Source organism: Oenanthe melanoleuca, chromosome 4 (assembly GCF_029582105.1).
Source record: "Oenanthe melanoleuca isolate GR-GAL-2019-014 chromosome 4, OMel1.0, whole genome shotgun sequence".
In the NCBI taxonomy this organism is placed as follows: Eukaryota; Metazoa; Chordata; class Aves; order Passeriformes; family Muscicapidae; genus Oenanthe; species Oenanthe melanoleuca.
In genome coordinates, this window is record NC_079337.1 from 67,501,324 (window position 1) to 67,515,319 (window position 13,996).

Genomic DNA, 13,996 nt, shown 5'->3' on the forward strand with positions numbered 1-13,996 from the left:
GCAAGGACTGTTAGTACAGTCTTCTCTCAAAAAAAAAAAAAAAGAAAAAAAAAAAAAAAGGCATTTTAGAATCACTACAAATCAATAAATGGAAGAACTTTACCACATGGAATAGGCAACAAAGAAATCTCCTGTGCTGTTTTTCTGTCTAAATATATAAATTTAAGGGCAAATCTACCTGGTAGTCTGAAATTAGGTTTAAAAAACCACTAAATGGAACAGTGATGATTTTTTTCCTTCATGCCAAGCTGTTTTTTTGGTGATCAGTGGAAGCAGAGCTGCACCCACCTCCCATGCTCCTTGGTAAAAGTGACAAGGAAAGAACACAGGTCACTGGAACGACATCCAGGCAGCCCAGTGAGGATGGTGATGATCACCTGCAACACAGGAACAGGGCACAGGGATGTGTGAGCACAGAATAACCACAGAAACTCTGCTGCAGGCACCAAAAAGGCTGTTTCCCATGATTCACATGGATTTTTCTTTCTCTTTAAAAAATCCACAGTTAAACCAAACTTATAATCAGATTTTAAAACGTTCCTAAGGGTTTATTAATTGTCAGAATGGTCTCAGAAACAGATCCCACCAATATTCCCAGGAAAGATTATATTCCTGCTGCTTTGGTTTTGTTTTCAGCAGATTTAAAAGCTGGGAAGCTCCAAGGAAATATTTTCTCAAAAAATGCTATTTAAAGCATGCCTTAAGCTGGACAATTGTTATTGCCCCTATAGAGAAAGGAATGTTGTACAGATAATATCAGCAAATGTTAAATATCATGTGCTACCCCTATGCTATTTAAAGGACTTTTATGTTCCAGAGAACAATTCAGTTAAATTATTCAGCAATTCATAAAAAACAAGCTGCTGCTTTTGGGCAAAGTCTCTCTGGACATTAGAGAAAACACTTCACTTGAAGATTTACACCTCATTTTCTGCCTCTATTCCATCAGGTTCAAAGGCCATTTGCACTTCCAAAAGATTGTTTAAATGGAAAAAAAATGAAGTACAAAACCAGGAAAATAAGGCAAAAAATTGGTGGTAGTGGAGGAGGCAGAGCATGGCTGAACATGATTAGTATTTTATTACACTGCAACAGAACTACTGACAGAATATTCCAAATATTCTGTATGAGGGCTAGGAATTCTTGTGGGGTTGTTTCCTTACCTTCTCACCTCCTGCTCTGCTGTCAGAAATGGTTTCTGACTGTTTGAGAAGGACAGGAAGATGTGCTCTCATCACTGGCTTGGTACTGACACTGCTGACTGTGAAGTGCTGCATAAACCTTCCAAAAATAAAAGATTTACTTCCTTACAACTGACAGCAAAAAGATTTCATCCATATAAATAGCTGGGAAATTACTAAAACAAGAGTATTAAAAGGTCAAGCTAGAGAGGAAATAATTCCTCTCAGAATAAAAACACCCTAGTGTAAAGACACAATTATTTAAGAAACATTTTTAGATGGCCATCACATCTGGCAAAACATTTTTGTATCATTTCTGACAGAATGAATCCCTTGCACACAAAAAGAATTTCTCACCTCTCCAATTCTGGAATGGCAGCAGACAGTTTCAGCTCCCTGCATCTTTCCCCAGAAGAGAAAGACAAGGCATTGAAGAGCTTCTGAACACTGGAATGCCTAAAAGAAAAAAAATCATAAATCAGTTAAAGGAGAAACATAACATTTCTCTTCTTTTAGCCACATGGCTCCACACTAAATGGTACCAAAAAGAATAAAGTGAATGTTGCACTAAGAATGCAACAATTCTTTTCTTAATTATTATTAAAATTTAATTCTTATCAAAATTAATAAAAACCAGCATTTTTCTAATTGCAGCTTCTGGGCAATTGCACTGCACTGGGATGAACTTACAGCTTCTTTTGTTCCTCAGACAGGAATTCTTCCTGGACAACCCTTAAAGATAATCCTGAGTTTGTCTGGTTTTTCCATGAAGAGAAAACCTGGAATAAACCAGATCCATGCATGAGTGTCATGATTTTCCCAAATTTGCTTTGAGTTTGTTTAGGAATTGGTTTTGTTTACCTAAAAAAAAAAAAAAAGACACATTTTCACAGCCATTAAATATTGCACAAGAAAAGTTTTGCTGCAAGAGAAGCTGTGGCTGCTCCATCCCTGGAATGTCCAAGTGTTGGATGGGGCTTGGAGAAACCTGGGATGGTGGCAGGGGGTTGGAATGAGATGTCTCTTGAGGTCCCTTCCAACCCAAAATATTCAAGAATTCAAATCCACCAATCACATTTTTCAACCTTTTCTTTGGCTGGACTTTAGGAATTTACTGAAATTGCCTGGTTTTCCCTGATAAAAATGTAGGTGTTTATAGCCCAAGTGCTCTTCAGCAGGAACTGAATTAATACTTTGCTATTTGAAGCACTGCTGTAATTTTTATGCAGTGAGATTGCAGCAATCATTACTCGAAATTTAAGAAAAATTCTGTTCCCTCCCCAAAGAAAAGGAAACTCTTCGTTTCTCCAGGGAATGTTTTGGCTCACATCCAATTGCTCCAGCCAAGATACATTAATGTGAATGGCACTGGGAACCTAGAAATCAGATTCAGATGAATCACAAAGTCCTGTCAGTGGTTGGAATTTCCCTTCTTTTCAGAAGTAAAGGCAAGAGCCATTGTCATTTTTCACAATAACTGTCTGCAAGACAAAACAACTGGGGGAGACACGACTGCTTTCCATTAAAAACTCAGCATCCCAAACACAAGGGTAGGAGATAAAAACCATCAAAATCAAATATACTTTTGATATTAACAAAGGCAATCTTGCTCATGCAGCAGGATCCACACCACTAAAGAAAGAACCACTTCAAAACACACAGAAAAGAATCAAAGAAATGCCTGGGAGGGATGGAAAAAAGGAATGGTCAAGGGAAAATTGTGTTCTCTAAGAGTCCAAGGGTTGGGGATAAAGTGAAAACATAGGTCAGGCTAAAAAGTGGAAATAGATCAGGCCCTCTTCTGTAACTTGAGGGAAGTTTAAAAAGAGCTGCTGTGGCATTGAAGAAAAAAATGAGAGAAATCAACACATCCCAAAGCCTGAATAAATTCTCCTCCTGTATCCTTCAGAGTGAGGATGGGAAGGGAATCACCTCATCCTCCTCCCAGGTCTGCACAGCACATTTCAGCTCTGTGGGCTCAACATCTCAGTTTTTAACAAACCCAGATTTGGGTAACAGGGCAGCTGCAATTCCCTATTTCCAGCAGGACTGGAATAATCCAAGTCTAGGTGCAGTGAGTGAGGTGTCAATCCAGGTAACTGAATTTTAGTGAATCTTTGTAACCTGTGAGGCACTCAGACTTCTGGAGGAAATCAATACACACCTGAAGGTAAATACTGACAAAGCACAAAAATAGATTTCCATGGTTTACACAATCAGGTACAATTTGATGAAGTTTTGTTCATGAGAGAACATCCTGAAGACAAAAGATTTGTTTTATCTGCTTGAGAAAAGCAACTGGTGTGGTGCCAGATGAGAAATTTAAACTACCCAAACTGAACCTCAGTGTAGAACTGTTCAGCACAAAAAATTAACTCAAAGGAGGAAAGGAATAAACAGCCCTGAGAAAAAGCACAGGGGAAATAAACACCTTCATCTCAGATACTACACACAGTTTGGGTATCTACAGCCAAAAACCAGACCAAAAGAATAGCATTACAAATATCAGAAGAAAAAAAGCACTTTTTATAGGCATAGATTAAAAAGAATCTGGTTTTGTTTTATTAGGCTAAATAAAGCAGAAAGAATAGGTCTGAGATTTGTGAGTATCTCGAGGATGTGTTCTGGTAGAGAAAAGAAAAATAAAACAGATATAAAAGTAGAATTAATAAAATAGGCTGAAAATTCAAATACAAACAAACAAGAGATTGCCAACCATTCACAGAATGGAACAGTGGGAGGAATTTAAACACTTAAGATAAAAGGAGGAGACATTTTATGGCACCATTAACATGACCAGTGGGGACTACTCACTGAGCTAGGTGGTCTTTTCCAACCCAGTGTGATGAGCACATCCTAAAACCCTTGTGAAGTCCTAAAATCTCCAGGCTCATTTCCTCAAAAGCACCATTGTTGTAAAGCTGGGTTTATTAAGAGCCTCTGCAGCACAATGCACAAAGCCAATCTACTTTAGGGAATAACACAATGCCATATGGGAGACTTCAAAACTGGAACTCCACCATCCAAATGTGTCTGACCACAAAAACACACAATGGAACCTCTGCCACTCCATACAATCCCTGCAGCAAATTAAGTCACCAGAGCTACATTGAAATGCAGCTCAGAAAAGGAGTTTTGAGAGCCCTTGCTGCCTTCTGAAGGCAAAGTAAAAGCACATGGGGAGCATTAAATTCAACCAGCAGCACCAGCACTGGAAATTCAGACAGGAATTCCAGTTTCTCACACATCTTAAACACACAGAGCAATTATGTGGTTCCTCTCCCACCCCAACCAAATTTATCTTTTACTTTACCTGTGAATAAAAAGCTTTATAAATCTTTCTTTTGGGGAAAAGTGCAATCATCAGAAAGTTGTTCTGGGTGTGGAATTCAACAGGGAGATGAGGAAGCAGGGAACTTTTGAAGTCTATAAAGAGAGCAGCAACAATGCTGTTGGAATCCTGGAAAAGGAAGAAACAGGTCAAGTTAAAATTAATATTTTCTACTTTGCATGGCACAGGGATGGAGCAGGAGGGTTGAGCACCCCTCAGTTTCTACTCTGCAGCTACTGGAGATATCACAAGTTTAAAATAAAAGATCTGAGTTTGATCAAAGCACTAAACTGAAAATAAAGCTTGAATTTTAGTATCTTCTCTTGTCCACAACAAAATCTAGATCCTTCCTCTGCTACTGCTTCAAACAACAAACTCTTTCTCTACACCCACATTTCCAACACAGACACAGATGAGAAATGAATTAAATGCCAAAAAAAAGTTCAATTTTTGTTCTAAGAAAACACTGACTTGTTCTTCTCAGGTTATTTTTAAGTTTGTTTTAGAGTTGTTTTTTTTCCCAGAGTAGTGGGAGATGCCCCATCTCTGGAAGTCCATGAGTCATTCCAAGACTCAATCCAGGACTGGATTTTATATACAAATCTGCAGGATGTTGAAGTGTTTTATGCTCAAGGTCTCACTTGTAACCCTTTTCAAATCAAACTTTTTGAAAATCAGAACAATTCAGAAGCATGAAAACATTTCTGGGAAATGGGAATTCAATCATGTAGGACTCAAATCAGAATTTTAGTGGCATGCACTTCACTTTCAATAGAAATGGGCAAAGAACTCACTGTACTCATTGTTGAGAAGAAAAAGCTGAAGTTGGGGAATTGTTACATAAGAATTGGTATCATCTCAGAGACATTTGCAAACAGAATCTCTCTGCTTTGCTGACTGAGGGATTAATTATAAAAATAATCCTCTCAAAGTCACTGAGGTTACTGAAGAACACACAAAAATATTCTCCTCAGAGAGAACAATTTCTTTTAAGAGAAAATGGCTTTTGGAACAGAATCCATGTACCCTGGATTCTGCAGGATGGCTTGAAGATTTCCTGAGAAGTGACTGCAAGGCCAACTCATCCACACTGCTGTCAGCAGGAGAAGTCTCCAACAAATCTGCTCCTGGAAAACGTTTTGGGCTCCAGAAATTGAAAAAAGCTGAAAAGCAGCAGCAGCAGCAAAAATCCCCAGAGACACAAGGCTGAAAGGAGCCAGCTCCAAGTTTTACAAGATGTTCACGTTGTTGTGGAATCTAAATATTGCTTGAGAATATTTTTTCTCTTGATGAATGGCCAGAATCTCCCCTGCCCTCCATGGCCATGAGCTCCAAGGATTTCAGGAGCTCAGGGGCAGCTCAGTGCTGGAGCAGAATTACAGATATTTCCAAGTTAAAAAGAAGAATATCTCACAGGCATCATGCTAAAGCTGCTAAAAAACTTCATTTTGCATCACTTCAAGGCTTGCTATCTTTTATTTTAATCAGAACATTAAGTTCTCCTTTTTCTTTTCCATCCATATTGTTGCAATAACTTTTGGAAAGAGCAACCAATGATTTGCCTGCTTCTCCTGTCACTTCTGAACAGTTTAAAAACCCTCCACCCTCATTTTCTGCCAAGTCAGTAGAACAATAATACACTCCCTGTCAAGGCTCAGCTTCACACAAAAATCTGGCATCATTTCAAGAATGATGGCCAGGTCCCAGAAATAGCAACTTTTATGAAAGTGAGTGTCTTGACACAAACAATCAAAGGAAGGTCAGTGTTAAAATAGCTTCATAAACATCAATATGATGTCCAAGAAAAGGCAGCTAAGGTAAGGCTCCCTGAGCTCTGTGTTTTCATCTCCATTGAATCACACACTTTTATTGTGTTTTACTGCTTTCCTGTATTGTGTGATGAAATCACCCAGCACAATGCTGCAGGAGGCCACTGAACAAATGGGGAATACTGTACCTGAACAAAAGGGAAACTCAAGGAAACTGATTTTTTTTTTCCCCCCCAGTGTTTAGGAAACAGTAACCAACACAAATAATCTCCCCCATGACTTCACCACACCTCAGACTCTACACAGATCTCCACACTCAGAGATGTCTGATGAATGTCCTGCTCTGTAATTTCTCTTTTAATAAAAAGCAGTTTTCACACTATTAACACCACATTGCTAACTCCAGTACAAAATTCTCTCCTCCTTACTCACTAATTTCAGTTAATCAGCACCAAAAGTGCAGAGATTTGCATCAGTTATTACAGCTGGACAGACAATTAAAACTGAAGCTGAAATCTGAACTTTGTACCAGGACCAAACAGAATAATTGTTAAAAACTGATGTAAACTTTCTGTCAGAAAGAAGAGACAAAATACTCACCCCATCATAGAGAGAAATGGAACTCATGTGGCTCTTGGAAATGGAAATGCTGCCATGGTGGGGATCACAGAACAGAATTCCATCAGAAAAGAAATACAATTTGCCTAGAATTTAAAGGAAAAAGAATTGTGTGAGGTATAAATCAACATTTTGGTCACTCATGATCCCTGTCTCTTCTTCCTGAGGAAGGGATCTCTGCTCCTGCAGGATTTTGTTGTATTTGATAAGGAGTAATTTTGATTTGGGATAATATTTAGTGAGAACAACCATTCAGTCTTTACTGGATCTCACTACCAAGGGCAGGAATCATGATTACAACTGAATCTGAGTTCACCTGACCACACAGAAACACTCACCATAAATATTCTGAGGCACTTTTTAAAATTAAAATAAAAAAAAAAAAATTCAAATGTCAAATTTTGAAATCCAGAAATACAAAATTGACAATATGAGAACTTAAGTTAGTTCAAACAATTGAAAATTTAAACACTATAACAAACTGAGCAGTTTAAAAACATACAAGGGGAAAATTTAAACACTAAGTTTAAATTAAACTTGGAAAAATTAACTTTAAAATTACCTTTTAAATTAAAATCTAACTTAACAATTAAATTTTAAATTAAAATTTAACCTATAATTAATTTTCTGGAGCAATCTGAGCTAGTGGAAGGTGTCCCTGCCCATGGCAAGAAGTTGGAACTAAATGTTCCTTAAGGTCCTTTCCAACCCAAACTATTCCATGAATTTTATGCACCTTTTGCACCTCACAGTGCCAGATCACAGGGCTGCAACCTCAGCAGAGCCCAAATCTGAGCACAACAAACTAGGGAACAAAATCAGCCTCATTGCCACTTGACACCTAAAAAAAAACCCCACTCCTTGCAGTGTTTCATAATGATCTTTACAGCACCTACTTGTAACTCTTAAGCTCAAGAGTTAGTAAAATACTGAACTCCACAGATCTCAAAAAAAAAAAAAAACCATAAAAAGAAGGAAAAAGTTCCTCTGGGGCACACAGAGCCAGTTTTAACAAAGCCTAAAAAAAAAAAAAAAAAAAAATCCAGCAATCTCCAATTATTTACTGAGTGAACAAGTGCCCACAGCAGTGCATTGCAAAACAGCTGAAAATCACACTCTGCATTAACCTCTTGCCTTTGAAATCTGATCAATTAGGGCAGAAGCAGCTTCCCTTATGTGAGGCTTGCTGTTTAATTGCCTTGCACATCATTATTTATCCTCCACACTCCAGGGCAGAGACAATAAAGCTGAAGGTTCTCCTCTAAAGACTGTCAGCACCAAGCACTTAATGTCATATTCACCACCCTCTGCACATCAGCACTGTGACAGCAACACCTTCTCTGCACAAAATATAGACATGGAATAGAAAATATTATGCCTTTAAAAGTATTTATTAATTCAAGGCATGAGGAGGGAGGGAAATCTAACAGTCCTATCAAATTGTCTGCAGTCTTATTCCTGGGATATTCACATTGTTTAAGTTCTTGAAGGAAAACCCAAGACTGCTGCCAGGGATCTTGTGTCAAATTGGATCTGAGAGGGACCAAAATCAGGCATTTTTCTGTACCACAGTGAGCACCTGTGCTGGCAAACTCTGAATTCCTGAGAGAAAATGCCAATGGCAGAAGAAAACTGGAACACAGCTCCAGGAGGAGGCTTGGAGAGGAATATTTGCTTTCTCCTCCTGAGCTGGGAGCCCCCAGCACTGCTGCAATGGCCAATCTTTCAACCTCATCTTTGGAAGAGACAGAAAAGGCAGAAAACATCTGGCAGCTCATCTGCTAAGGACAGGAAGAATAGATGTGTGCAAGCTCTGAATGTGAATTACAGGGAAAAGCAGCTCCCACCTCCCAGGTCTGCAAAGCCTCAGGGCCCAAAGCTCAGCAGGAATTCTCCTTCCAGGACTTTCAGAGGTTGGGGACAAAAGAATCCCACATGGAATTCAACACAAGAGACTTGTAGAGGCAAATTGAAAGCTTAAGGTGATGGCACAGTTTGGCTCACCTGAGTGTGAATGCCAGAACCTCCCTCTCATGTTTAAAAACAAAACAAAAACCACCCAAACAAGAAAAAACAATGAAAAAAAAAAAAATACAAACCAAATCCCCAACAACATCTCACCTTCTTTAGGCATGGCCTGTGGATTGCTGGAACAGATATAAACTCCATCACCCCCAGTGAGTAAAGTGCCCAGGAAAGATTTGTCTTCCTACAGAGGAAAAAAAACAAACAGCAACATCACAGACTGGATCAAGGACCAACCCAGGCAGGAACATTTTCTCCTGCTTTTGCTCCAAGAGAAAATATTTTATTTTCAAACAGCATCTGTCAAGAACTTTAGAAGAGTTTTATCCTGCATGGGTACAGAAGGACCAGGGAAAGAGAGCAAGGCAAGAGGATAATTTTTAAAAGCCTTGCCCCCATTTTGGTTTTGCCAGCAGCTATGAAGTTACAAGTTATTGTCACAACCACAAGGCTGAGCTTTTTGTTTTTAGTTTGTCAATCTACTAAGCTAAAAGTATATTACATGAAAACAAATCTATTTATAATGAACATTCCTGGGAACCACAAATTACACCACAAATGTGAAACTCATGTGATTTAAGATGTTTCCAGATTCCAAACTCTTTTTTTTTTTTTCCTGGTGCTTAGAGTGTTTTCCTCCAGACATTAGCATGCTAATTAAGTTAAAAGAAAGTTGCATCAAGTTTTAGGGGGTTTTGGAAACACATGAGCTCCATGAGTAATGTTTAGTGAGACTTCCATGAAATCATAGTTTTATTAGGACTCTTTTTGCTCTTGGGTTCTGTGATTCTTTGAAATAAAGAAACCCTCAGACTTTTGTACAAAAAAATTATTTTATATGTCAAAGTTTGAAAAAGGGTGGAACAGGCAAGTTTTGTAGAAGAGAAGTAACACATATAATAAAAACAGAGTCTGGTAGTAGCTCAAAGGTTTTTTAAATACTGGTTAAAAGTGCAAATTCTTTAGTTTAACAAAAATATTTAATTTTACCTTCAATACTTGCAGTGCCTTTTCAGATAGTTTCACATCACTGTCTTCAACCTGCAGCCAGAAACAGCTTCCATTTGAATTGTGATTTATATAAATAAAGCAAATCTAACATTAAATAAAAAGCATTCAAGAAGTTTTGAAGCCAACAAGAACCTCAGGTACCACTGACAGAAAAAGCACTGAGCCCAGAGTGTTTCAAAAACAATTTTGTGCTCTTAATACTGTATTATTATGAGACCACAATAACTTCTTGCACCACATTCTCCCCATTAAATTGTTTTATAGGCTAAAATAATATTATATAGCTAGAAAGCATGCAGGTTTATTTTTTATTAGTGTTCAAGCATGCACTGCCAAAGGGCAATGCCCAGTTTTGTCATATTCTTTGGAATTCTCTCTCTCACACAGTGCAGTGCATTAGAGGTCTTGAACCAGACTTTGCTTTCTTTAGGGGTGATCTAAAAACAGAATTTTCAAAAGCACCCAGACCTTTAAACAGCTAAAAACCTGACCAGGTGAAAATAAACAATTTCAAACTGGTGCTGTGGATGGAACCATCAGCTTGTTTCCACTTTGTTTTTCCCTTATTGTCCAATCTAAAAAATCAGGGTATGTTAATATGACAACATTCTGTTTCCATGCTCAATTCCACATTTTCCCTGAGCCATCCCAGTCCCAGAGCAGCTGTGCTTTGTGCCTGAGCTGAGCTGGGGCTGTGCTCTCACTCACCAGCCAGGAGGCAAATCTGGGGATAGCTGCAGTCAGGATAACGTGCCTGCAGTCTGGATGGATGCTGCCATCTGCAGGGAAACCACAGCAAGCAAAATCAGGGAGTTATTCAAGTTGGAAAATACCTCCAAAGTCAGCAAATCCAACCTTTGACCTAGTATTACCATGGCCACTGAATTAATACCACTCATATACTTCAGAACACCCTTTGAAGACTTGAAATTTCTTTAGTAAATATGAAACTCTTATTATTTTAAGGATTTCTGAGTGTTCAAACGAAGCTTTCACAGCAAATTAACTCCCAGTCCTCTGGTGCTCTGACATGCACAGAGCTGCTACAGAGTTCCAAAGAAATCCTGAATTTTTCTGGTATTTCCATGGCTTCTTCCTCTGCTCTGAGTGTTCCAAACCCATCAGGGAAACAGCAGAAACATCCACTGGAATTCCTTTGGCTTTCCCATCACAGCAGAACCAACAGAAGGGGGTTAGAATTTAACAAGAATTTAACCCCACAAGAGTGGGGTTAGAATTTAAACCACTCACCTTTTTCTTTGACCTGTATCTGTGATGTCAGGAAGGACTCTGAAAACACAACAGATCCCAAGCATCCTCTTCCTGTCAGCAGGTCTGGAATGTCAAACACCATCATGGATGCCTGCAGCAATCCAGCATTGAAGGAAGGGAAGAGAAAGCAGAACTTGAAATATTTCAATTAAAACAGCAAAATCTGTATTTTTCAAACACCCTAAACCACTGTTTCTATACTGAAATACAGAAATATTTCAATATTGAAATATTTTAATTTTTGGTTAAAGCCTGAGATCATAAATCTGTGTTAATGTTTTATTCTGAATTTTGACTTCTCGTTAAATCTGTTCCAGCATCTGAAATCTCTCTCATCTCTCCCCTTACACTTGTATTCACAGAAAAATCTCAGCATGCCCCAGAAAAACAGACACTTGAGCTCTATTTTCTAATTAAATAAATAAATCTGATTATTTCTTACCGTTTTGATCAAACTCAGGCTGTCCTCGTTATCTAATGGAGTAATTCTAGAACAACAATGATAATGAAATATTTAAACATTAGATCATCTTTCTGTACCTCCACAGCAGCCAAAAAAGCTGTTTTATTTTAAAATAAACTCTTGTTTGTGCAGGTCATTTGAGTCAATTAGAGCAGGGATTAAATAAGCACAAGTTTGTGATAATAACTAAGTTAAAAGCATTTTTAAAAGAAACTCTTAATGAGCTCATGCTGCTTCTACTCATTAACAGTTAATAAAATTAGTCTGCCCAACTGCTTTTTATTCCTTTTAATGTTTTTAAGATTCCACAGAATTACAGATATGAAATCACTGAACTACCTCATACACAAAAGCATTTAGCACATCTTGTATGAAATAATCAAACACAAGGGTTTTTGCAGGAGTTCCAAGAGGAGAAAATTCATTTATTAGAGTATGAAATGCACTAATTACTAACAAGAAATTAAGATAGTGATACAAACCTGCCATGGTTGTTCACAGCCTGAATATGAAAAGTGATTTTGGAGCTGTAGAACAGAAATTGTACAGGTGAAACAAGTGGTTTATACTTTTAAATGGCAAAAATAAAGAACAGACTTAAAGCAAAAGAAGTGATTAAGAAAACTGGAAAGTGGAATAATTCTAATGATTTTTAAAGGCTGAATGCATTTTGAAGTCCTTAAATGTAGCAGTCAGACAAGTTTCTGTTCATAATTGATTTTTTTCCCCCCAAAGAAGCCAATCCAGGGAGACAATGAGCAGTGAGCAATTCTGGAAATACTCACCGTAAAGCAGATCTCAGCTGTGCTAAGCCCAGGGTGTCCAACACAGACAGCAGCACCTGCTCTGCCACCTCCTTGGCCTGCAAAAAGGAAATCAAGAATGAAAAAATCCTTTCCCATCCTTCCAAATCCCAGCAGCTCCAGGAGCACCCCTAAGATAACAAGAGACACCAAACAGGAACACACTGATGCACCAGGCTAAAATCTGCTCTTTCCCAGACCTCATTTTCCTCACTATGAGGTCAGGAAAATTCATGAGAAGATGGAAAACCAACTGGAGATGGGTAAAATGAGACAGAGTCTGAAATTTCTCTTTTATTTTTATTTTGTTTTAACCAGAATTCAGAGCCTGGTTGGAGCCAGAGTATGAACCTTGTGTTATCCCACGGAGCGAAACATCAGAATTTGAATTATTTTGCTTTTCTTTTTTTGGTTTGCATGTCAATCTCATACTGCAAGCAATCCCAATCAACAATGACAGAGAGAGAACAATTAGAGGGGGCTTCATTTACCTTGGATTCAGTGGAAGTTTTAGCATAGCACTCAATGCCAGCAAGCACAGCCTCTACAACAGCAGAATATATTTGGGACAACAGCGTACTGAAGAGAAATACAAACACAACATTTACTGCACAGGTAGAGGTTTCTTCCTCCTCTCATTGCACAACTCCTTTAATAATAAGGAAGGGGTAAGGAATAAGGAATAATAATTCCTTATTAAGGAATTTCACTTTGTTGAAATAAGTGGAGAATTAGTTTTATAGTTAAGCTTTCTGTTTAAAAAAATTGAATTAGAGCGAGGAAATTGCTCCAATTACAGGATATTTTGGGGAAGTAACTCTTGATATAAATGTATCTGATGCTTTTGTTAGTCAGGAATAAAAAATCTGTTTTACTGCTGAATTTTGCTGCAGTTGGGTTTAAGAATCACATCCTAAGTGCAGGGCCTGGAGTGCCCAGGGCAAGGGGAAATGGCTTCACATTGACTGGGGGGAGGGACAGATGGGATTTTGGGGGTGAATTGTTCCCTGGCAGGGTGGGGAGGCCCTGGAAGGAAATTCCCAGAGAATCTGTGGCTGCTCCATCCTGGAAGTGTCCAGGGTCAGGTCCCTCCCTCTCCTGTAGGAGATTGGAATGAAAAGATCTTTAAAGATCTCTTAAAACCCAAACCATTCCACAATTCCATAAAATCTCCATCCCAGCTTAGTCCAACTCCCTTCTTAACAGGGGACTGAAAAAATTGCACAGAAATAAACCAAAGCCAGGAGTGACTTTGAGTTATTGACACATTTACAGCTCCAGAACCACTGGGAAAAACCCACAGGTGCCCAACCAAGGAACATCAGCTCTGCTTTCCTGCTAAATTACAACAAAAACATGAGCAGATCAACAAAATCAGCCCCTAAATTTTAAGTTTTCTCATGATTCCACTGGCAATAGAGGGAGGGAAGAGGGGGGAGGAAGGAGAAGGATTCAGCATTTAAGCCAAATGCAAAGCATTCCTGAAGGGTGGAAAAAAAAGGATCTGAAGATCCCAAACATGG

General features: G+C 38.5%; 1 protein-coding gene across 3 annotated transcripts in view; it reads right to left on the minus strand.

Annotated features, from left to right (window-relative positions):
• Window positions 1-13,996, minus strand: part of DNAAF9 (dynein axonemal assembly factor 9) — a 64,116-nt gene that overhangs the window by 21,118 nt on the left and 29,002 nt on the right. For all 3 annotated transcript variants that reach the window (XR_008840292.1, XR_008840293.1, XM_056489228.1), the window contains exons 13-26: window positions 12,965-13,052; window positions 12,456-12,532; window positions 12,153-12,197; window positions 11,650-11,695; window positions 11,187-11,298; window positions 10,644-10,714; window positions 9,915-9,965; window positions 9,021-9,108; window positions 6,882-6,985; window positions 4,495-4,641; window positions 1,872-1,960; window positions 1,539-1,637; window positions 1,164-1,281; window positions 289-377 (exon numbers count right to left, since the gene is read on the minus strand). Coding sequence is in view for 1 of the 3 variants with exons in the window: in XM_056489228.1 (XP_056345203.1) it covers window positions 289-377; window positions 1,164-1,281; window positions 1,539-1,637; window positions 1,872-1,960; window positions 4,495-4,641; window positions 6,882-6,985; window positions 9,021-9,108; window positions 9,915-9,965; window positions 10,644-10,714; window positions 11,187-11,298; window positions 11,650-11,695; window positions 12,153-12,197; window positions 12,456-12,532; window positions 12,965-13,052 (1,224 nt within the window). In the remaining 2 variants the exon portion in view is untranslated. The remainder of the gene's footprint in view (window positions 1-288; window positions 378-1,163; window positions 1,282-1,538; window positions 1,638-1,871; window positions 1,961-4,494; window positions 4,642-6,881; window positions 6,986-9,020; window positions 9,109-9,914; window positions 9,966-10,643; window positions 10,715-11,186; window positions 11,299-11,649; window positions 11,696-12,152; window positions 12,198-12,455; window positions 12,533-12,964; window positions 13,053-13,996) is intronic.